Below are 24,317 nucleotides of genomic sequence, written 5' to 3'. Positions count from 1 at the left end.
TTATATCGAGATTCTTCATGCAACGTCAAGATCTTCACGAGGAGAATCTTCTGTCTCGCTCCACCGATAGTTTAGTTTTGTCATAGCCACGTCTTGAATTAGGAGATCCTTTGTAAGATTATACGTCCAAGTTTTGCGCGTAAAGTCTTACCATCAGTATTCTGCCCTTCTCCAACTTGGGGTAATTGCTTCGGGATCCTGTTACAGTGAATTACGAGCGACAGGTTTAGAAATCGAACGATCGACTGTAAATAAACAGCGAAAACCCAGTAGAGACCGAAATTTCTCTTTAACGGGATTGATTACGACACTATGTCGTGTTATCTAACAATTAAGAAGAGAATGAGAACGTTTCCCTTATAAATAGAGAGGTATATGCAATCCTCTCTCAGTCTTTAGTATTTTTTATGCCCGAAAAAAATTGTGTTTCGGCATTCAATCAAATCTATCCGTTTCCTTATCTTTTCCTCGACGCGTTAACACAATTTCCAAGACGTGTTGTCTCCTTAGTTTGATATCGCGGTGCTGTTTGTCGTTTTCGACCAGCCGTAATGACTCCTCGATGAAACTTCCATTCGAGCTATGTACAAACAGAAAATAGTTGCACTTATTGCGCCGCAAACAACGTACGCATGTATTGTAGCTCGCCAGGGAGAAAACGGGGGAGAGAAGGGGATAGAAAGAGAATAAGGCGGATAAAAGGAGAAAGAATGAGACGCGAGAGAAACATCAGAACTGGCGGGCGACCGAAGCGATCGTGTTTCGTGGCAACTTGCAAAACGTTACGCTCCACCGCGGGCCGTACCAACCGAATTGGTTTGTAATTCCATTTTATCAACGACCAAGCGACCAAGGCGAGGGAGGCCGCGATGGGGTTGGAACGTGAATGCAGGGGAGTGTTGCGTAGAGTCGCGAGAAAGTGCATTTGCCCCTGTCCAGATGGGGAGCTATCGGATTTGAGTGTTTAACGTAATGGAATAGCGTTCTCCGACACGCTCGCTGTCGGATATTAATAATAATACGTGCATAATCTTGATAATGCGCCGTAAGACAGGGATTAGTTGCGCCAATACGGATCATTTTGACGGAAAAGATATTATTTAATACCTTGCGCTATATTATTCAATGTCCGTGAAAGCAGCTGGTTAGACCTGATATTTGCGGGAATCTCGCTCGCTCTGATTAAATTCCTTGATAAAGGAATCTAGGAGTCCTGCTGTCGTTAAAATTTTTAGAAACGCTGCCCCTCCGGACTAATTAGTAAACAGACACAGGAGGTGCAAATATAGTTGCGTAACATAAAGACTGCCGCATTCGGATATCCCGGCGATTATTTTTCAAATTTCCCTCGGCAGCTCGGAATCTTGCATAAATTGATTGATACAAACGTTGTTCGACGTTACTCAAATTTAACCATAAAGACGAGAAGATGCGTCTTTTTAAAAGTCAAATTGGTCGAAATAAAGCGTTCTTTTGGCACAATCTAGAGGGCAAATCTGATTTCCCTGACGAGACTTCCTTTTTCGACCGTTAACCAGGACGATGCGAGGGATATCGAGTGACGAGATATGACGGACGCCCTTAAGGACAGTGCGGGACTCGGTGTGATCGCGAACGGGGGCCGCACGGGAAGAGGAGGGGGGTAAAGGGGTGCGAAAGGAGCCGGCGGATCCGGCGCGAAGGAAAGGAGGGAGAGGACAAGTAATTTCCTTGGCGGAGGCGTGAGGAGCATGCCGAAGGGGCGGCGGGGCATCCCGTGCGCGAGAGGGTGGTCCAAACTAAACTAAATAATATTGATGGCCAACGGAAATTGAAAGCCGTTAAGGTCTTCAGCGTTGCGGTGCGAAACGGCGCTGCTGCATAAATAAGACGGCGCGCATTAGGATTAGACCAGTGTCTCTCAACTGGGCCGCCAACTCTGGCTGCCACGGAACCGCGTTACCGTAATGTCACGCGCGATCCTGCAGAATTTATCGTTTCCCCGTTCGACTACGTCGTCGCAGCCCCGCATACCATAAACGGCGCGTCTGCCGATAATATCGGGACGTTTGTTTCGCGATTTTCCTCAAGTGATATTACCTCAATTTCCTTCGTTAGAAATCGATCGCCGTGATTAATTGCGAGGTTCGGCTGTAAATAGTATTAGCATACGCGTGAAATTATCACGTATATAGGGATACGATAATCTTGCACATGCGAAACGCTCTCGTGTGTAAAAACATTCATTTACACACACATCCATTGTAATGACTACTATGTTACGCTAACTTATAACTTCGTATTTTATGTTTTCGGCTAAGTATGTTTAATTATTAATTCATTGCTGAAGAGGATCGCTTTCGCAGACTAAAACGTACAATCGTATTGCGATGTTATGTGATTTCTAACATTAGAAATTGGTTGATACCAAGATAATATGTAATTTTTCACCACTTTCAACTGAGTGTTGGCTCACATTGTCTATATGTTTTCTTTTTAACATCTCCACGACCCCAACATTGTTTTCCGTAATTTAAGTTGTCTATATAAGAGCCTTATTTACATTTTTTGTCTATTTGAAAAAATTAAACATTAAATTGCGACTCTTTCAAGCTATTAATCACGCACGAATTAATATTATACAGATTATAATAGATCGAAGCGCGATACATTATTTTTCTGTTCTTAAAATGAATTTTTTGGATTTGGTCCGATAGTTTTCTTTCCCTCTTGTTACAGAGTTGAATTAACAGATAAACCGACTGAAAGATAAAATTGTTATCAATCGCGTGAACTGTGTGCACACAACTGGAAACCGTGGTCCTCGTTTAGGGTGGACGGTCGATCGTCCCAGAGCGGCCATGGGGGATGCTCTCTCCGAGCGGCGTCGCGCGGAGACACCGAAAGTTGGCCGGAACAAGTCCCGAATCGTTGGCTCATGCAAATTCGACGTAGACGTATAGCGCAAATGCTGAAAAATGGCCGGCTTAAAATATGCGAGAGTGTACCGTCCGCGATAGGTGAAACTCGACCGCGCAACACGCGTAATAAGACCGCCGCGATGTTTCAACGGTTTCCCACTTTCCTCCCCATCCTCTCTTCATCCTTCTTGGGTCGAGCGGGGCTTTTCCCTTTACCCACACCGCGTAGCTGGAACCGGGGCGGAAGCGGGGTTCGCAGTAATATATTTTTCCTTCACTTACGTATATTTTTAATACTGTCCCCGGCGTGATTTACGCAAGCCGGGGAAACTGATGGCAATGCGTTTAACCTTGGCTTACCGCTCAGAAGAGCAGTATATTTCGTCGGCGAATTTTTTAACGTATATAGAAAATTTCCTGTTAGTTCCCTGGTATATCTTGAGACGACAGCGTATCGTACATTACCGTTTCTCGATGGAAAAAGAATATATATATATTTATACCAAAAGTTAACAATCTCTGCACGTAAACGGTGCTGCTTGAATTAAGCGTTGACGTGAAAGGAACAGATACTTGTAATCTTAACAACACACGCGTGACGTACCGCTACCTATTAAAATCAGCAGAATACTACTCGTTATCCTAATTGCACGTCACAGCCGCTGCTTCACAATACACTCGCGGTAATCAATTCAGTAATTAACTCGCCCTCAAAGAGGAGCCCCTACGCGCGATACTGATCACTACGCCGAGATCTCATCCGAGAGGCTTTCCTCTAGTCTCCCGTAACAACGTGACTTCGCGGCGTTGCATTACGTGCGGCCCAGGCAGCCAAAGGGATCGCACAATCAGTCATTCGAGATATCGTTTCGCCGCGCGCGCGCGGCTGAAAAGGGAGAAATCTCGCCTTGGCTTCATTATCTCGACAATAGTCCCGGGTCCGCGGTCCAAAGCGCAGCCCTCCCTCGCTCCTTCGTGCCCTTCTTCGCCAGCGCTCCCCCCTTTCGCCGACTCGCATCGCACAGCTTTCTCCCTTTCAATCCCCACCTAAACTCGCTCGTTTTCTCGAGGCCGAAAACCATATACGTCTCGCGATGCCGCTCGCATCCCGCCCTCCTCTCTTCCGCTATGACTCCCGTCTCTATCCCCGACGAACGGCCGATGCACGGTATAATAGCGGCGAAGCCGTGCCATAAAGCGGTACCCCATCATAAAGGCCTCTTCAATCCGTGAACGAGGAGGAAAAGGAGACTCGAGATGAGAATACCGCCCGTCCTACCTAACTTTCTCCTCCTTCTCCTCACCTTCCACCCCTTGCTAGTGCACCCTCATTCCGGCTTCGTGGACTCTCTTTTCAGTCCCGGACTCCCACCCTTCGGCTGCTGCGAGGTGGCGGTCGAGGAAGGCCGCGAAGGCTGAGCGCGAAACTGCTCGGTGGACGGGGGGTTGAAAACAGACGGGGGGGAGGGGAGGAGGAGGGGAGCGAACAGGGCGGGCGGGACGATGGATAAAAAAGGAAGGCGGTGGGAAACACAAGGGAATTCTTGATCTTTTAGCGGGCTGACGCTTTTAATTCACGAGGCGGGCGTCTCTCTTAATTGTGCCCCGCTATTTGGCGACTTCTCGCCGACTCTGCGAGTAACGTCGTTTGTACGTGCCGGGGCGCGCACTTTCCTCTGCCCCCCGTCTCGTGCCCGGCTTCCTGTTCTCGTCGCCGGCCATCATCGATTCTCCCTGCAATCCCGCTTCTTTTTATATCAAGCGAGATTATACGCGCGCTTAAATGATGCGGCGACAACTTTAAATTTGAATATAAAAATTGTCAGTTAGAATGTCAATATTTTTATGTTCATGTTAACTGACGCTTCTGCTTTTATGCGTTGAAATTCAAAAATTTTGCGGACAATCTCATGCTAATAGTATCCTAGCTTTTATATCATCTTTATATATCGCAGGTAAAAAGCCCGTCGGATTGGCTATTATGAAATAATTTTAAACGATTTATCAAAGGTCGTGAAACACTGCGCGATCACCTCTATTAATTTGCAAACTGACGATAAATCTTATTACGAAGATTTAAAATAAAAATCTCCTTTATTACATCTCTATTTGTCAAAGCACATATATTCTCCAGTTCTCTCTTTCGCTCTGTCCCTTTCTCTCATTAAGCTTTCACTTTTTCATTCGTATGCATTTCTATTTGTTCGCTGGCTCGTTCGTTTATTCATTCGTGCAATGAATTCTTATTACCGCAGATTCATAAGTACCATAAGCAAAGAGTATAAATATGGGCTTATGAGATTATAATAAAAAAAAAAAGAAGAAGTCTGACGAGGCGAGGCAAAACTTTAATATTGATCGTTGCAAAGAATGCAAAATATTTAAATAAAAGTAAAGTTGAACGCTTAACTTTCTTCTGGCGTTATGCACGCTTGAAGGGGATGAAAAAAATAAATTTTCACGACGCAGGCGAGGCATAGTAAAAGGCACGGCAGGAGATAAATTCACATCGACGACATCGGCATCTCGCGAAATGGCGGCATCTCGCTATGGATAACCCGCTTGCGTGAATGCCGCAACCTTGTTCTTGTCGTTTTCAGTCGGCGCTGTAAAATATCCGAGAGAAATACGTGTAAGGGAAAACGAATGGGCAGGACGGGGATTGGAGGACGGAAGGGCGTGCACCATAGGTAGGGACCCTCTTACGAGCGGCTTATGTTTCAATTTGTCCGGTCGCGAATAAAATCGTGTTTTACGGGGCGTCAAAATGCCACAATCCACCGGCGTTCCTGGGGGTGAGCGACAACCGTCTCTTCGCTAATCGACTTACTTTTGACATATTCACAAATAGCAATCCTCGTTTCAATTTCTCTGTAAAAGAGTGTACACTTGTATTTTCCTATGTGTAAAAATCTTGGTGCTCTTGCGGCACAGAGGAGTAATATAAGTTTTATTTGATATTGAATTTTTGCTCAAGTAAAGTAAAATTAATGTCGATTAGGGGACAAGATTTCATTCTCCATTTGCATCTTTTAATTGATCAGAGCTCTTTGAATGTTAACTCTTTAATAGTCTCGTTATTATGACGAGCGTGGAAACGCCGTCGGTGATACGATTGAGTATAAAAAATGGGGGGGGAGGGGGAATTTTGCGCAATCGCGCACCATCGAGTGAGACGGTCATATCGGCAATCGGAATCAAGGGAACTCCGGTGCGTACACGCGCAATCGACGCCGAAAAATGTGGAGAGTCGTCCTCAAACGGCGATCGACACAAAATACTTCCGTTCCCCGAAGCGGTACGTCTGTCTCCTCGAATCTACCCTGTCGTATCCCACTGCCGTTTCTTCTACCCTCTTCTTCCCGGGCTGGATGCAGACATTGCAAATCCTGAAGGAAACAGTCAGTCAGTCAGTCAGTCCGTCTGAGGAATCGTCGTGCTCTTTTCTCATTCGTATTTCTCCTCGACTTCTCCCTTCCTTTACGAGAGATAAAAAATCGATAAAGGCCCGGATTCAATGAGAGTTCGGGAAGAAGAGGGAGAAGAGACGCAACGCAGACGGGGAGACGAGCTTGCACGAGGCTATAAAGACAAAGGGTGAAAGGAGGGAAGGAAGTGTATATAGCCGGTCGATTCTACATTTTGCAATTCCAATCCTCGTGCTGCAACGCTGTATTGTCTCGATTGCGGCGAACGGTAGAAACGTTTCGTCGCGATCTATCCGTTTCATCGCTTTGACGTCGCCATCGAATTGCGATTAATCGCGCGCTGTTTGCGTTTTGCAGTTAATCGGTTGGGGTGTTGTGTGCGTGCGTGTGTGTTTCCGACGAGCGATCCTGTAACTCACAGACTTGTAATTGACGAGCTGTAATCGAAAAGTTGAGGTAGAAGGCCAGTAACTACCAGAACTATCATATCGTGGAAATGAAGTGGAAAAGTTATCCACTAAAATGATTCGATAAGCGATAAACGTTCAGCATAATAGCGAATGTTGTAAAACACAATTGGAATAAGCTATCCCAGCATCGTATCGACGCGAGACCAACATCGGTGTTTAAATTATATTTCTGGAGCGACTCTTCGCCCAACAAAATGTAAAGCCGTCCCTTCATTATTCATCTCATAAAGTTCGAAAGGCAAGCTGTCAATTTCGTGGGGAAAAAAATGTTTCGTGAAAAAAAGAAGGATTTATGCAATTCGATTATCATCGTTTTCCATGCATATCGATTCATTATAGCTTTTCTAAAATTACATCGCGGAAGCGCTATTAATCTTGCTGATGCATCACGGAATATAATCCCACGTACAAGACAGTCGTATCGGTAATTAGTGCCGATTCATTTGTCAAAGCAACGGACCGGACCGTTTTCGATTTAATTCCGATGGCGCTTTCGCGGAGTTCCAAGGAAATTACTCCGATCCCTGGGAAGATTCTTAAACGGTGAACGTTAAACCACCGAAGTGGTAAGCAATCGAAGCTGCTAGGCGCTTCATCAGCCAAATATATATAAGGTTTTACACGCTTCGCTCTTAGCTTTGAGATGTTGCGCAATTGAACAACGACTATAATAACATTTCGCTTAAACCGAGTAATATTAAAAAGTTTAGTAGCAAGAGCAACAACGAACGTATCTTAGCTGAATCAATCATTGCGACAGCAGGAAAATGCGCAACCGAAACGCTTGGCCAGAAAATACGCGCTTGCTTAGATTTCGTGAGAAATACCTCTCGTACGATTTATTACAATCGAGACACAAGTAGATCAGGATTGCGTCAGGTAGTAAGAGCACAATTTAACATGATTGCGCACGTATTGCACACAGTGGCGAGCGCGCGCGTGATTCCGAGACGCATTAAAATAATCATTAACTGGGTCGGAAACACAATGCTCGTCAATTACAATTCGCAGAATTGTTCCGCGACGAGTCACGCGGCCGACCTCACGTCAAACGTTTACGAGCCCTCCGTTTTTCTTGCCCCAGGCTCACACCGTGTATCTGGGTTAGCTTACCTTGAATTAGCATATTTCCACTTTCTAGACTGTAGCTTTTCCCCATGAGATTATGGCAGAAATAAGTGTTTCGCAAAGTAGGCGTGAAAAGTATGAAAAGTGTGAAACTATGTGCGAAAAATCCCTCGCACTTACATCATCTACATTTTCCTTCATTAGCCTGCGTTTTATACTATTGCGTTCTCCATTTGCGGAAAGTTTCTGCGTAAAATGAGCAGTGGATAAAGCAAAGCGTGCTCCATTATGTCGGGATAATTGGAAAAGGCGGAAAGTGTCCAATAATTGAAGTTTGAGAGAACATAAGAAAACCTGGTCTCATTCCACGATCGTTGTACCATAAACGATTAATGATGAGAAACGAGAATCAACTTTCTAAAGGAGAATCGCTGCTCTTTTTGACCCAGGTTACCGGCGCGATATCGATCGCCCGTTGAACGGTAGAGAGGGACCAATTAAGGACACTATCCGTTTCCACAGCTGCGAGCTGAGATACTCCCGCGTTTACTTCATGAAATACTTCTTTAACTCCCGCACAAGCGCTGTGTCCCGGCGCCAAACACTTGTCGCTTCATGATTCAGGAGCGATCCAGGAAGAAGGGAAAGAAGCGTAGGAAGAAGAGGCGACGCAAGGCGTCGGGGAGAAGGGGAGATGGATAGAACGCCGGCGACTGGAGACGAAGAGGGAAGAGCGATAGTTCACGGCGCGAACAGAGATACGGGGGCTGAAAGGACGAGCGAGCGAGCGAGCGAGCGGGAGGGAAGGAGCGTATTCCGGAGTGTGGAACGAGACGGAGGGCGACGCGAACGGAGGGCGCGAGCAGGGATGAGGAGGGATGGAAGGCGTCGGTGCATGCGCAAGAATTTCACACGTGAGCCCGCGAATCCGCGAGAGGTTCGCCTCGAGCGCGAGACTTCCTGCCGCTTCAGTGTCGTGCGCGATTCCGTACGCGGCGCTTGGCGAGGTGACAACTGTGCCAGAGCACGACTCGTGCCTCCACGCTCTCGCCGACAGACCGGTGACAGATCGCACGCGTCGTCGGGTACCTCGGTCCGGGAAGTCACGAGACTCTGCCCGTGGGTCTTGGTGCCATGATCGGACCCGGCGACCGGTCTCGTGACAGAAAGGCGCGATACAACGACGATCGAGCGGAAGATGAAATTACAAACGGCCGCGAGAAACGTCGTGGCGATTGATCGTGGAAAGCGCTCGACGCACGCGATTTACATAGAGACACGTCGTCGCCCCTGGTATGCCTCGATAATCGTTCGTACGGAATACCGCGGCCGACGACTCGCGTCAAAATGACGCGGATGTAATAGAAACCGTTTGGCAGCCGGGAGAGGATTAATCTTCAGAGCAGAGAGCAAAACCCGGGGTCCTACCGGTAGACAGGTGGCTTGTCAGTCATCCCGCCGCGAAATAGGAGCTCCTGCCGCGATAGAGCCACGCGATAGTAAATCACAAGGTGGCGGGATTTCGCGCGGCTGTCAGGCGGAAACGCCGCTCCATTCCGCTTCGCTCCGCTCCGACTGACAACACCCTCTTCAGCACGTCACGCAGACGAGTTTTACGAAACGTATCGCGCCCCGTGACGACGAGTTGGCGAGGATTCGCCGCCGCCGCTGCCACTGCCACCGCCACGTTATCTTTATCGTCGTCATTAGCCCGGAGCCATCCGAGTCGACCACTCTGCTCGCTCGCTCGACGCGACTTTCGGTTGCCGTAAATAACGCCACGCACTTTGGCGAGTAACGGCTGGCGAAAACCCGGCCGTGCGGTCCCCGGGTCGCGTGTACGTGTGTGCTACCACGGTGGAATCCCGCTCGTAATGACTCGTAATTGCGCGGAGGAGGAGCCGACGTCGTGCTGGAACGATTTAAGGGACACCTAGCAGCGCCACCCGCACCCTCCGTTTATAATGATTAGGTGCACGCGACTACGGGGATTACCTGGTTGAGGTGGAGGACCCCGAGGTGCCCCGAGACGCGAGGGTGGACGGAGACGGAGACGGTGAGGCTAACGTGAGGCTGAAATCTGAATACGTGGGTGGTTGATCGCGACCCCCCGACAAACTCGTCCCTGGTACCTCGCGACCAAACGATCCAACGGGCTGATCGTTAGCACGCTCGAGCGCGGATCGTCGACGTTTTTCGACGGTGTACTCGCCCGTTCGAGAGATTCAATTGGAAGGTGAGGTCAATTTCGCGATTATCATCTAGTTTCGTCCCCTCTTTTTCCTCTCCCCTATCCAATCGCGATTATCCTCCGCCTCTATTCCGCTTCCTTTTTTCCCCTCCTACGCGTCCCGCTTGTTCCACGGCGCGAAATCGATAGGATAATGGCGACACTAGGGTAAATATGACGCCGGAATATATCTAAATGCGGCGCCCTGATAAAACACTTGTGTTACCATTTCATTATTAACCGCTCGGTTTTTAATTGATTAAATCTCGCGCAGGCAAAATGAAAATTCGCGACACGAAAAACTCACGAAATAATCATGAACATATGTTTTATGTATCGCCGGAAGATATCGAAGTGTCAGATTTATTCCAATAATACGATCGTTATCCTCTTTGCTCTACCTTTTTTTGCGAGCTCCAATTTTCACGCAGCTGCGTGTATCGGAAGATGATCTCTATGTTTGTTCGCGACGATAAAAAAAACAAGCAACGCGACAATGGAGGAGTAATATTCGCCTTTGAAAATTCAACTCGACGGAATTATACTCGGCTTCGATCGCCGTTTTGGCTCCCGCCGTTCTTCCGTCTGTTCCGCGTGTTCGTGCGGGATGCGGTCGCGCATCATTCCTCTTAATGTTCGCCGACGATCCGTAAATCCCGCTGAAAAACGCAGCACTCTCGGCTCCTCGCGTTTCTTCTTCGTTCCGGCACTCGGCGCTCCATCTCCCCATCCCCCGCGAACTTTACCAACGTACGTGTGGCTCGCTCGGGGGTTTTCATCCCGGCGGTCTAACGAGCTCGATTACGCTCATCGGATTTCATTCGCGACGGCAGTGACGCTGCTGGATCGTCGTATTGCACGCCGTTGGTCGATCCCTCCTTACGAATCGCGGCCACGTCGCGCAAGCGTGGCTAAAATAAGAGGGACGGAGGGAAAAAGAGAACGCCGGCGGTTTTCCGAGAGAGGATAATGAAATTTTTAAGAAACCAGCGGCACGGCGGGAACGTTGCTGGAAAATGTTAACTCGGTACGTGGACTCACGTACGCTGAAATTAAGTAATGAGATGCAATTTTCACTCCCGCTCTTCGACATTCCCTTTATTCATTACTCTTTGTCGTTTATTTTAATCAAACGTAAAAATAAACACGATCTCTTGTGCGTTATTGATTGCACGGCGGGTGATATTAAAGTCACGATGAATTTATGATATTAAAATCTAAGTCGTCGCCCGCTGTCGATGAATACCGAGGGGCGGTGTGGAAAAGCTTGGATTAATAAGAACCTACCCTACCTCGAGGAGTACATTCGACACGAAAGCCACGTTTTCAGCGTCCTTCGCGGCTGCATTCATCCCCCAGCTGACGGGCTTCATTACCCTCATTGAATTTCGCTGAAAGTCGCTATCCCGCGCGAGTAGTCGAAATCCGCTTGGCGAAATAAAAAAAAATCGCATTCCCTCCTTGCGCAGGCCGCAGTGCATTTTAATCAAAATCGCTGCGCTTGGGCAAATAAGTTTCGCGTCGTCTTCGAGCCTTCTACCAAACTAGGCAGGGAACATTGTTCTCGAAGAACAAACAAGTTACCCGCGTGTCCCGTATAAAAATGCACGTCGCGAGACTTTTAAAATAGTTTAAGCGTGTGTTCGAATATGTTATATTGCTGCGGAAAGAGAGTTCGCCGGCGCCATTACGAAGTTTGCCCCGATTTCGACGAATGTCCGCTTCGAAACTCGACGACCCTTGTAATGCGTCTGGCTTTCAGGGCGTAATGGACACGTCACCAACGTTAAGCATCGGCGGCTCGAGGGCCAGGGCGGCCCTTTTGACCACCAGCGGCACCGGAACCGGCAGCACCGACAGACGGGTCGTCTTTTTAGCAAGTCAACCCTCGGTCGGCAGCAGTCACGAGACCAAGACCTGGCCTCACCATTGGTCGCCGCACACGGTATGTAGTTCATCAGCAAAAGGCTTACAGCACGCTCGAGTGACTTATCGATAAGGGTTTTAATTGCCATCTGGCATTCGGAAAGGTTAACTGAGAAATATGCGACCGACACCCTCGTTCATTCCTCGAAGAAACACTCTTGAGTTATTTCCGTTTCGCATTTTTTTTTTACATCGAGATGTATTTTCGATGCGTATTTCTAGCTATAAAATATTTTTCGAAGCTACATTATTCAATCCGTTCGTAATGTTTTTTTTAACAATGTTTACAATAAGATTATACTCTCCATTTTACATTTCATATGTTTCGACTTTCGCGAAAAATTATTTAATTCGCGCGAATGGACTGACGAATTTTTCGTTTTTAATCACGCTATTCAATTTTGCACTCTTCAATTGTACCTCGACGTCGTGTCGATGTCGATTGACGAGATTTGCTGCTCTTTTGCCGTCGATATTTTCCCCGGCCGGTTACTGTTTGCCTCTTTTACGAGATGCAATCGTTGGTACAACGAGTAACAAGTAATGCGCTAATGAAGCAATCAGAGGACATGCGGAGATTTAATTATAGTGGAAGTTCGCGCTGCGAGCTGGCCAGGGCGAAAATTACTTCGTCGTGAATAACGGGGAATCGATTTGCGCGAGCCGTTCGGACTTTTACGACACGCGGAATTATGCCGCGACGCGCGTAGATCGATACGACGCAATCGAAATTAAAATGGCCCGGCCTATCGATGCCAGGCTCTGGGACCGACATAAGCTTCGCATCATGCTGACGCACGGAAATACCTGCGCCACCGCCGACGGACGTTCGCGCGACGACAGCTGATGATTCTTGAAATAATTAACGCGTGGAGATTGACGAAGCCGTGAAATAAATAGTACGAAATCGAGCTGCCGATAATTAACCTGTCGTCCGATCGAGTCGGAATTTGGCTCAAAGTTGGCCAATTAATTAGGCGGGAGAAGAGAAGGTAAAGACTCGGTTTACAGTAAGAGTGTCTGTTCGCAAATTTTTACTCCAAGCGCAAATTCAAATTCGCGGTTTCATCTTTTGACGAGTGTCTAACGCATACCGTAACTCGATAACTATCTCAAACTAATTCCATCCTCTATGCAGGGATACGAGAGAATCCTTGGGGACGATAGAAACCGTGTCGCGGCTGACCAGTATCAACCTGTTTCACTCGACCGTTTTACTAGTGTTTCTTGGGCAGTTTTCGATCCGGGAGAAACGGCATCAACATGCGTGGATGAGTTGAAACGAGCCAGATCGGCGCGAAAATGAATCGCTCAGATTTGATTTCGATGCATTTAGCGCATTGACTGTTATCACTCGTGTCGGCCGCCCCGACGACGATACGGGCTCGCTTTGGCATTGTGATTTTCCCTTTGGTGAGAGACACGCGACTCTCTTGCTCTCTGTCCTCTCTCTCTCTCTCTACCTCCCCCTCCCCCCTCCCTCCTCTCTCTCTCTCTCTATCTATCTATCTACCTCTCTTCGCGCGGAGCGGGCAACTCTCGCACATTCGGAATTCTGAATTCCGCTCGTCACCCGCACGTATTCGGCTGCGTGCGCGTGCACGCGAGATCCATATATGCGGGATACATGGCGGATTGTATGGGCTGGGAGTGGGAGAAGGGACCGGGCGCGGATGAACGGGGCCCCGGAGGGCGTCGGACGATATTTCGGAGGAGTTCGGTACACGCGGATAGTACGGTTATTAATTTAACGGCGATGGATACGGGCTTGAGAGACTAGCATTCTGGTTCGACTCCGTATGGTGGCACATATATACCACGTGGACGCACATGCGTGCGCGTGACGACGCATACGGGGTCCGGCGGGTATTATTGATGCGACTTTTGCGTAATTCGCGGCGAATATCTCTTCGGGCTCTCTTTTCGCGATCAACGTCAACTCGGCTACCGCGAGCGGGCACAGGCGTGCTGAAAATAGCATTACGACTATCTTCGTAGTCGCACGGCATTGAGGTTTAAATATTTCATGACGCGGCTCGGACGACTCGAAACGATTTTCGATACGGGAGCTCCGTTACGACACTGTGATTAATTACGAGACGCGAGCTGGTATTGGCTCCGCGACTACTGAACATTTTATATACCCACTAGAGGGTAGACATATATCTACCAGGTTTGGCCGATCACTCCCGTCATGCCTGGTGAGTCCAATCTTGCTTTTATTATCCGCTACGTTCCAGTTTCACCGATGCTAATTAGCCAGCAGTAATTTGGCTCCCGACTGCAGCTCTCGAGCCTCCATCCTTTGTTCTCCATAATCCAAATAAAAGAAACGAATAGTTAACCGATTGATTAAATAAAAATTTGCAAATAGGAGAGATACGTTGATTTACATACGCCATACACGAGAGTGAATGGGATCGAGGGGCACTCGAGGGGCACTCGAGGGGCGCGATCTGTCTGAACGTGCGCTCTGCGAGTGTTAACGAAGGATAAGAGGGCCGTACGTGGAGCCCCGTGCGAGGTAAATGGCGCTTTGAGGGCGGAAAAGTTGCCGACGAATCCCGAACGCTCGCCGCTCGGTGGTACCAGACGGCAATTTGATATCCGCGGAAAATGCGAGGCTGCAAGGATCTCGTTACACGTTTCACGATGTACAGTCGTCAGAGGTCAATCTTGGCCGTGCGTGTAGCTTTATGGTGCCCTCCCCTCATTCTTCCCTCCGTTTTAACCCCGGGACCGCCGGCGCGGTTATAGGGCGCCGCATCGCCGGCGAACCCCCTGCTTAACCCCGGCGGGGGTTGGGGCATTTGCATAGTTATTCAGCCGCGCCGGATGAAAGTCGTTACGGGCCGGCCTTCGAGAATTTCACCGTCGAAATTATCGACCACCGGCGGCGATTGCGCCTTTCATTCGCGCCCCCGTGTTTTCTGTCGCGACGTAAAACGTGGTAAGTGGCGCGGGCCATAAATCGACGACCGATTCCAACCCTTTCAAATCCGCCCGTGTCCGTATTTATTAAGAGAGAGAAAGCGCCGGGGGGGCTTTTATTCAGATACTTTTCAGACGAGCAGGATTTAATTTAAGAGTTTCAGGGGAATTTTTAGACTCGAATCCTACTTTCGAGATCCGCACTTCATTATGCACAGGAGAGAATACAAGAATTCTCCCGATGGCTATATATTTGCTTGAGCCAATTTGCTTTTCATGTTTTAAATTATGTTAAATTATGGCTCGCTCTTCCATTAATAATATTCGGTTATCGAATAAACGTGGATTAGCGGGGAATGAATGGATTACGCTGGATTCGATCAATAATTCAAGCCCGAGCGAATTAAGAAGCACACCCCCCGTTTCGCGTATTAAGTCGGGAAACGTAATGGCCCGCGCGTTGTCGTCGCGCTGGTTCTTCGCGGCGCGGTCGATAAATGGGCCAATCATACGTAATGGGGCTTAATTCGAGTGGTAATTCGGTAATTAGCGTCGAAATGCGCTCGGCGAAGAGCGCGCTACCTTTTCGCGCGCAATTGCGGGGGAGGGGGGGGGGCGGGTGCGGCCATAATCGATATGGCGCGTTTCGACAGCGGCAATTGGGTATTATTTACCCCGTTACGTAAACACTTCCAAGGTAATCAAAGACAAATATTGTTTCCACCGCGGTTGGCACCGCGGTGAAGCGTATCACGAAGTGAGATACAAGCCTCCTGTGCTAATTAGTAGTTTAACCGGCTAATTGTGCGCGCAATTTATACCAGAGTTCCGCGTGCCGGAACCCGGCACTATACTTTGAGAGACGACACCTCTTGTTCGCGCTGAGGGATTATATTCGTCGCGTAATCTTCTTCGTCAGCTATCAGACGCAGGCGGGGCAATTATAGATATAATAGCGATAACAATGGTAACGACAACGCTGCAATATAATATTGTTCGACAATGACGGTTTTGTATTGTTTTCAATTAACGCAACAACTCTTCAGCTCAATTCTAATTTCTTCCAGTAACTTTTATTCTACATGCACTCACTAAATGTTTACTGGCGCAGAAGCTACATTATTCTTCTTATTAACATAGTTGTGGCAATAAGCGTCCCCCGTTCTCTCGCTCATAATCCGCAGAATTAGTCTCGCGTTATGACGGCGCTATTAGATCGACCGTTAAGCACCGTTCAACGACGTACTAACGCAGTTTCCCACGTTCCGCACAGCACAGATTTACGCCCGTCATCACGCGGAACCCGCGCCGCGATTTACAGGAAGAATTAGCAACACGCCGGCGCGCTCCCGTCGATCTTGCCCCGATCTCGGCGTCTCATTTCATTTCCCCAACCGATCGAAAATAATTTCCACTCCTCGAAAATAATTTCCTCCCTCTTCTTCCCTAACTTTTCCTCGTTTCCTCCGCTCGCCCTCTCCCGCACCTGTGTCTACGCTAGTCGAGGGAGATGACGTGGCCGAGGATCAGATGCATCTTTTTTATCGCGGGCCATTCGCGAGGCGCACCGATGAAAGTTCCAACAAAAATTTCGCGGTTTCCGGCCGCGCGAACTCCGCGCGAAGTTTGCCCGCTGCCGATTTCCCTGCCGCCGTAAATCAGGATTGCTCGATGACATTTTAGTGTGCGTGTTTTCTCCACCTCCCTCGATCTTTCTCTCCCCCTCGTCTCCCCGCGCTGCCGGGATCGTTGCTCACATTCGCGAATATTTTTTCCACCCTCGCCGTCATTTTCTCGCTTCCCCTCCCCCGTCATTTCTCTCTTTTCCTCTCAGTCTCCCATCTCTCATTTCGGCTTCTCCCCGGTCTCTCCCTATCTCTCCTTCTCTCTTTCGCCCAACGGTCCGGAGACTTTTCTCAAACTCCCCTTCGACGCCATTCGCACCTCCTACATTCACCCACGTCCATTCGTATTCCCGCGGCCTGCTATATCATGGCGTATCAACTGTTTTGTCAGTTTCCGGTACGAGCGCCGGATGAATGGGACTTCTTCTTGGTGCTTCTTCTACTACTTTGTGTGCCCGCGCCGTTGAAATTATCGGCCCGACCCTCACGGTCTCGTTGACGTATATAGAACCGTCCCCGACGGTGTGATATAAGAATAATAACGCGGCTGCGCTCGTCGTGCCGTATTTTGGTAAAACAGTCGACGTTTACTTCACACCGCTCTTTCTCCTTCTTCGGTCTCCTTTGAGCATCCTCGAGTATTTTGTGTCAATCGTGTTTCGAGAAAGTTTGTTAATCACTCGTCTTACTTTCGATTAACCCTACCAGGTAAAGAGAAAAAGTTGCTTGAGCCGTAATTGCGAATTGACGACCAGTGAATTTTATGCGCTTGCTCGACGGCGTCTTATCTTTCTAATTTCGACAAACCGACGGATTCTTCCTTCTCGTGAAAACGCGAAATTAAATTCGTGCCCGGGGAGGAAGACACGCGAGAGAATATCGCGGTTAATTGCCTTTTGAAAACAGCGGCGCCTAGTTAGCGATTTCCGGCCTCCCTTTCCGATATCCTCGTGGGGTGTCGTGGCCTATCGGGCACTTCCCCGTCGACTGACTGCCTGTCTCGGCGCGAGCGCCGAATGCGTTTCTCAGCCATCGACTGCAGACAATGTTAAGGCGACCGTGGCGTGGAAGTCCCGCGATCACGGAAGGCGTTGATGTATGGACGGCTATTTATTCGACTGCCGGCGCGAACGAAATACCTTCCTGTCCTCCGTACAACGTCGCCTAAGTGGCGGGAGTGTACGAAGTTGGAGGCTGACGAGGAGACCGCGGGACAAGGGCGCTGAATTAGTGCCACTCGGCCGAGAGATTGATGATTGCCAGGTCGAGGCTGGTCTACGGGCCGCGAACGAAATCGGCATTCTGCGGCGACCGAATGTCGAGCGGATTGTCGAGGCTTTCAGAGCGGAGCTGTTTGCAGCTATTCAATCCAACGGCGCTATTCTTAAGCAGTGTTTTTCTAAATTAGCGATAAATGAAGAAGAAGCGCATCGCGGTCGTGATGATGCACTTAGCTTCGTTATTTCTGCGTAAATCAATACGAGGAGAGAGAGAGAGAGAGAGAGTCGTGAAGGAAAACTTTGGCCGACCGTTTTTTTAAATTTTACCCGATATTACTGTAGAATTCTCAATCCTAGACCTGAAGATTCGGAGCTCAAGATTCGCTCCGAATATTTCCGACAGTTACACGCCCTTGGGATTTTCCGCGTCTCTAACGGAGTCGTCGCGCGTTTTCGAAATTCATGACGGAGAAGTCCGTGGAAACCTATTTTCGAAGTTCGAAGTCGTCCGAGGGATTCCCACAGATTATTTACGGAATAATTCAGGACGCCGTGCCTGGGGATGGAATATAATTGAAAACGCTAAGCGCTACTTTTTGAGCGAAGAGGTTTCGAGGAATCCTTTCGCGAAACTTAAAGTCCGCGCGTCTTCGAGACTTTACATGCTAATTCCGGCTCGGGCGCCGAGAGCGATAATGCAGCTTCGATACGGAGTAGTAGCTGCTCGGAATAGTGGTTTGCCTCGCGAGATCTCGCCGCTCAGAGATCGTCGATGAAAGTGGCACTTCGTATCTCGCGCGGGTTCAAGCGCGACAGGTGGAGGGTGTGCGCGTTTAGACGAGAGGCAGGCACATTTCATTTACGTATTTATAAAAATGGGACACGCGTGTCGTACCCTTTCGCCGTTCTCTGGGTTTAGCTCCCTCCGAGGCTTCCTTACAGTCGCGACTCGCCGCCGGAATTCCGGTACGTACCTCCGAGGGAAAACTCTCGAAATGGGATTCTTCGGCAGCCGAGAATATGCGGAACCGATGTGCTCGGACGGCAAGGATGTAACCGTCGGTAGAACGGCTTGGCTTTGACCCTCCTTCCCGTCTTCGTCCCCCTTACCCCCCGAAGCAAATTGAAAATGGGAATTGGTCCTTTGAAGTTCGCGCAACTACCCGTCCATAATCTCCTTAATAACCTTGTCTATCTCTCTCTTGCGCTCTCTCTCTCTCTCTCTCTCTCTCTCTCTCTCTCTCTCTCTCTCTCTCTCTCTCTCCCCCCTCCCTCCCCTTATCTCTTTCTCTGTCTTTCTCTTTCCTTTTCGACGCTCCTCATTCTTCCTTCTGCACCCTCCCGTCCAGATTGCCGCCATAAGCTTTCCGCGCTCTGAAGAAGAGGACGTGAACGCATTGCCCTTTATATATTCACTTTATAAAGGCGTTAGTCCATTTCGCAGTCCTACGCGCGCGGCTCGCAATGTTGAAATAACAGTGTGTATTCCATCTAATCTCTTTTCGCGCACGCGAAATGTCTCGCAGAGATTTCACGCTGTTTACCAGTCACCGGGGGGGAAAACTGGGCTGGCTCCTCGAAAACAATTGCGCTCGATACGCAAGTGTCTCGACAATTCAATCGTAAATCTAATTTTAGCTGAGACGCGCGACATCTGCGTATTCGTTCCGCCGTGAGAAACGTTGAATTATTATTAAAGTGATATCAGTAACACACTCTCCGTTCTCCCGCGTCTTTATCACGGAGGCCCCGAGATGCCGGAGTCAAGCGGAATGCCGGAGCGTGTCTCCGCGAAAAATAAGAGTGAGAGGAATCCTGAATTATATCTATACAGCCCCCGGGGATACGGCCATAATAGAAAGCATGTCACTGCGCGTCATGCAGATGTGATGAATCTTGTGATTTAACGTTGCGCACTTTCTCATCGGCGTGCAATTTCAGGGAAGGGAATAGGAAGTAGCGCGCTTATAAATAAAATGACAAACGACCGAGCGTAACACAAATTAGCACGTAATTCTAGTCGCTACATTGGCGAAACGAAGAAATGTTTAGGACCAATTCCCCGCCGTGCGCCCGCTTTAGCCGCTTCCGGATATATTTTCGGGGAGGGGGGGGGGCGCCGCATTGTAAATATTCTGGGATGAATATATACATACGCGTGCATGCGGAGCGGTTTTTCACGGGAGATTTACTCCGATTCGCAATTTGCCACTAGCGCGAATAAGTAATAAACGGCGATGCGCAGTTCTCGTGCTCGTCGAATCGAGGACTTAACGTTACGCGCGACAAACGCTTAAACGTGATTTATTAATGGTCGTAACACGCGTACCGGCCGGAAGCCGGTTGCACCTTTGTGCGCGTACGTGCACCTGGGTATACACGGGGAAAAAAAGGTATTTTTTTTTAACGAGCCCCGACATTTTCCTTTTACTGCTGAGCGAACGACACAGCCGGCTATGGAAGAAAGTTAAAAGCAGCCTCGCTTAACTCGTACGATCCTCGGAGCGAATATCCATCAACAGATGCGGCGATGCGAAATTCTAAAGAAAGTGTACAATTAATTCTGACGGAGTGTCCAATTCATGAAATATAAACTCGGCCTGACAAAGGAGATTCGCAAAATGAGGATAAAAATTGCCAGTAACAATATCTTGGCGATAAGCGTGAAAAATCATGCGGATAACGTGATAAATTTCACGATGTAAAAATTGGGAAAAGAGCGTTAATCCTGTAGTTCTTATGTTAACAGAATAGCACGGACTCACCAGACCTCTCGGTAAAGTGTCTTAAATACGTTTGAACGTTCAAAGCGGAGTAAATCGTCTACTTTCAGAATCGCCGGAGGATCTCGAGTCGAGGTAATTTCACGACGCGGGGCATCGTTCGATCTCGATCGTTTCTCGCGCCGTTTCTCGATCGCGATGCCCATCGCGGGGCCGCGGCGGAGAAATATCCCAGCTCGACAGGACCCCGTCCCATTTCTCAGCCGGGAGAACACGCAAGCCGCCCTGGCTATCCTTCTTTCCGTCTTTATCGCGGAAATCTCTTCGACGCGGGTGTACGCGCGCGCATACACCACTCTGCGACCTCGAAGTAGCGACAATAATAAAGTATCCGGATAGCCGGCGTATCCAGGCCTGGAAAATAGGCATCGTAAACTGAATTCATCGCTCGCTCGCTCGCTCACCGGCCGCGCTCTTGTTACCGTATCGCCGTATTACGACCGGCCTCATCCCTCCGACCGGCACGAATGCGCATACGAGAGCATACACGCAAGAGCAGACGGGGTAGCGCGCGGACACAAAGTGCTTCTTCCGTTCTGACGCCTTTTACTCGCTAAAACTTGCCGCGTGCGCAAAGCGCTCGAGGCAATCGCAGGCTAAGCCGCAGCGCTGAAAATTTCACAGCCCCGCGCAATTGGAAAAGATTATACGTGATTGATGAGATTTTTTATTGATGCTGCAACGTTTGTATCTTCCCTGAAACGTATCGCGTTCAAATAGAATATCGTTGATTGAAACTATAGACAAACGGTGTAAACCAATACGGGGCGAATAATTAACGTAAATTGACTGCGATTTTTGCCACTAGTATTTCGCAGTTTTGTTTCAATCATTCGCGGTAAAATGACATTTGCATTTTCGGCATCGACGTGTGCCGTCCGCTATTTTTTTCAATATCGCCGTAACATTAATCGGCGCTATATAAACACGCACAATGTTTTTCTATAGCTTCTCACGGATAAAAAAAAATGAAGAAATAATAACACCGCCAAACAACAGGGCTCCAAAATAGTACTATTGTTTCCTCTATCCCGGTATTCTAAATTTTTTTGCATATATCAATTGCAACGCGTAATATAATCGTGATCGCCGATAAGATTCGACGTACGACATCAATTGCGCTCTATCAATTGTTTAATTAAAGTGTAGGAATACTATCAGTTGTTTTGATTAATTAAAATCAAAGGAAATCCTATGAAGAAGTGTCATATTTCTGTAGCGCCAATTAATTTTGTTTTTTTACCGAAAAACGTCAAGGCTTGTTTATCGATTAGCATTTCATCGAATTTTATTGCGCAACACTCGAAACTTTTTACGTACAAAATGCTCAACTTTTATACCAGAGAACTAATGTTGATATTGTTAAAAATTAACCAAGCCGAGTGAGTGATTTGACTAATCATATGATTAATTGTTTACACGATAAACTACCATACAATTTGCACTTGCTGAAATTGTGCAACTATTTTGAGTCGCTGTTTAATTAATCATTGTAATCGATAAGTCCCATAATGAATTATAACGTTATTAACGGTGCTTTATGTGATTAGCGTTCTTATTATCGATATACTTATTTATATTTGTATTCTTTTTGACATTCTTTTTGATTGAGCATCATCGTGAGTACGTTGCGCGGAACGTTTCGGCGTGGTCCAAGCACGGACCGTTTTCGAAACAACAGCCATCAGCAACGGCGGACGCATCGGCATCAGGTGCGAGACGCGAAAGAGAGATTAAGAGAGACAGGACACGTCGTGCCGGGCTGTTTCGTGGTTGGGCAGACGAGCGAATCGTTAATTCCATTTACCGCGCGCCGCAGATTCGGTTAACGTCGAGCTTGGCGATCAAAATGATCGTCGACCCCCTTGACTGAGCGAGCGCGCCGGGCCGGCGTAGAATCGCTGCTTCTGCTTTTCATCCCCTTCGATTGACGTTCCCCGTGTTCTCTTGCTCCAAAAATATTCTCCCCTCGCTTCTTTGGAGCATGCCAGCGAACGTGTAAATCTCGCCGCGACTATTTTGTCAAAAAGCAATAAGCAAATAACATTAAGACCTGTTGTTTATTGAACAGAGAAATTATAATTCTCTGTTGTGACACGCAAGATAAACGCAAAAATAAAATACTGATTATTACACTAGTAACAATCCATGTATCTATAATAGCAATAATATTAATGAATTTTCCTATCTTTGCAAGTCTTTGGTTCATTAGAGGAAAGTCCTCTATTACGAGACAGGTTTCTAATGTGAAATAGCGGAGTTTCTGCTAAATTAATTGGCATCGTCTATTGCTTCCACCATGAATTTATTGCCTTTGGAGTGAAATCAGTTTGGTGGAAAATTCATTGTTAGATCGTGTAATCGTTGCGGCGAAAGATTTGTAATTGAATTTGGATGTTGAAAACCTGCTATCTCATAATAGAGGACTTTCCTCTAATAATTATTATCGATCGTGTCACCGCCGTGCAATTGTCTTGAAATGAAATCTAACGTAGTCTCCTTGATCGCAAAATACAAGCTCGCGTAATTATACCTGTTTGAATTGAATTTAACAAATAAGCTCAACAGCTCGCCGCGATCGCTCGTCAACGTGCACGCGATCTTCCGCATCAACACTGCATCCTTTTGTTAACTGGTCTGCTGTTTGCCAACGCATTTATTTTTCTCCTTACACGTTCTCGCGGAACGCGACGCTTTCGGCAGGAATTACTACGGTACCGTCGCTGTTTGCAACAGAAAATATATCGCATCACTGTCGGACAAATATTTGTTTTAGTACAGCGGGGGGCGCGCGTTCTCAGTTCCCTGTGCACGACTGCAGGTGGTCGATACGATAGTCGACGGGAACTGCGATCGGGAAATTCTCTGCGTACGTGTAGCTGCAACTCAGAAATCATCCTGACACCCCGCTGTTCTTGCTCGTGGCACAGTCAAGATTCTGTTCATAATACTCGCGATCAATCGCGGGCGAAAGAGAGAAGAACGGATGCTTCGTCGATACTTGCATATTCCGCGGAAATTCTTTATCACATAAATTATTCAATATATTGAGTATAAGGTAAATTTAAATTAATTCTGACAATTGTAGCAATAATTTCTTATGTGAAATGTAGCGTCGAATATGGCGAAATGTAACGTGGGGATATTTTGTACGCTATAACGGCGTCCTTATAATTATGGCAAATCGTTCTCCGTGAAATATATGCTCCCAAATCTTTCTCTATTTCCGTTAATGCGACGGGGCCCGCCTACTGGCGTTGCGCGCTTGACCTCGGAAGGAAACTCATTAATTTTTTACGTGCCCCGGTGACGAGGGTGTGCGACACCACCTAACCCCTTTCAAGTACCGTAAATCGAAGCGATTAAAGATTCATATGGCGGTATTTGACACGAAAATTAACGAACGATGAACCTCTCAACGTACGAACACACACACGTTTGGAGGCACGTTATAAATTATAAAATTATAAATCTTTATCAGCATTTAGATAATATCGATACCCTATACCTATCATTTTACGCTTTAATAAAAATTTCAATAAACAATATTACAATGATAGCTTTAATACGGATTATTAATTATTTTGATTAAGCTGATTAATTATGACAAGTGTTACTATAAAATATTTAATATGCATTGTTTCATAATTGATATAAATAGGCACGTATATTCCGGGCTCTCTCTCTCTCTCTCTCTCTCTCTCTCTCTCTCTCTCTCTCTCTCTCTCTCTCTCTC

At 47.6% G+C, this 24,317-nt stretch overlaps 1 protein-coding gene across 1 annotated transcript in view; it reads left to right on the top strand.

Annotated features, from left to right (window-relative positions):
• Positions 1 to 8,992: 8,992 nt before the first annotated feature.
• Positions 8,993 to 24,317, top strand: part of LOC105568852 (zeta-sarcoglycan) — a 203,557-nt gene continuing 188,232 nt past the window's right edge. Inside the window, exons 1-2 of the mRNA XM_012024844.1 lie at positions 8,993 to 10,102; positions 11,859 to 12,041. Of these exons, the coding sequence (XP_011880234.1) occupies positions 11,865 to 12,041 (177 nt within the window). The 5' untranslated portion in view covers positions 8,993 to 10,102; positions 11,859 to 11,864. The remainder of the gene's footprint in view (positions 10,103 to 11,858; positions 12,042 to 24,317) is intronic.

Source organism: Vollenhovia emeryi, unplaced genomic scaffold (assembly GCF_000949405.1).
Source record: "Vollenhovia emeryi isolate VEMERY1.0 unplaced genomic scaffold, V.emery_V1.0 DF939127.1, whole genome shotgun sequence".
Classification (NCBI taxonomy): domain Eukaryota; kingdom Metazoa; phylum Arthropoda; class Insecta; order Hymenoptera; family Formicidae; genus Vollenhovia; species Vollenhovia emeryi.
Note: the sequence above shows the minus strand (reverse complement) of the source record. Positions and strands in the feature narration are given on the sequence as shown.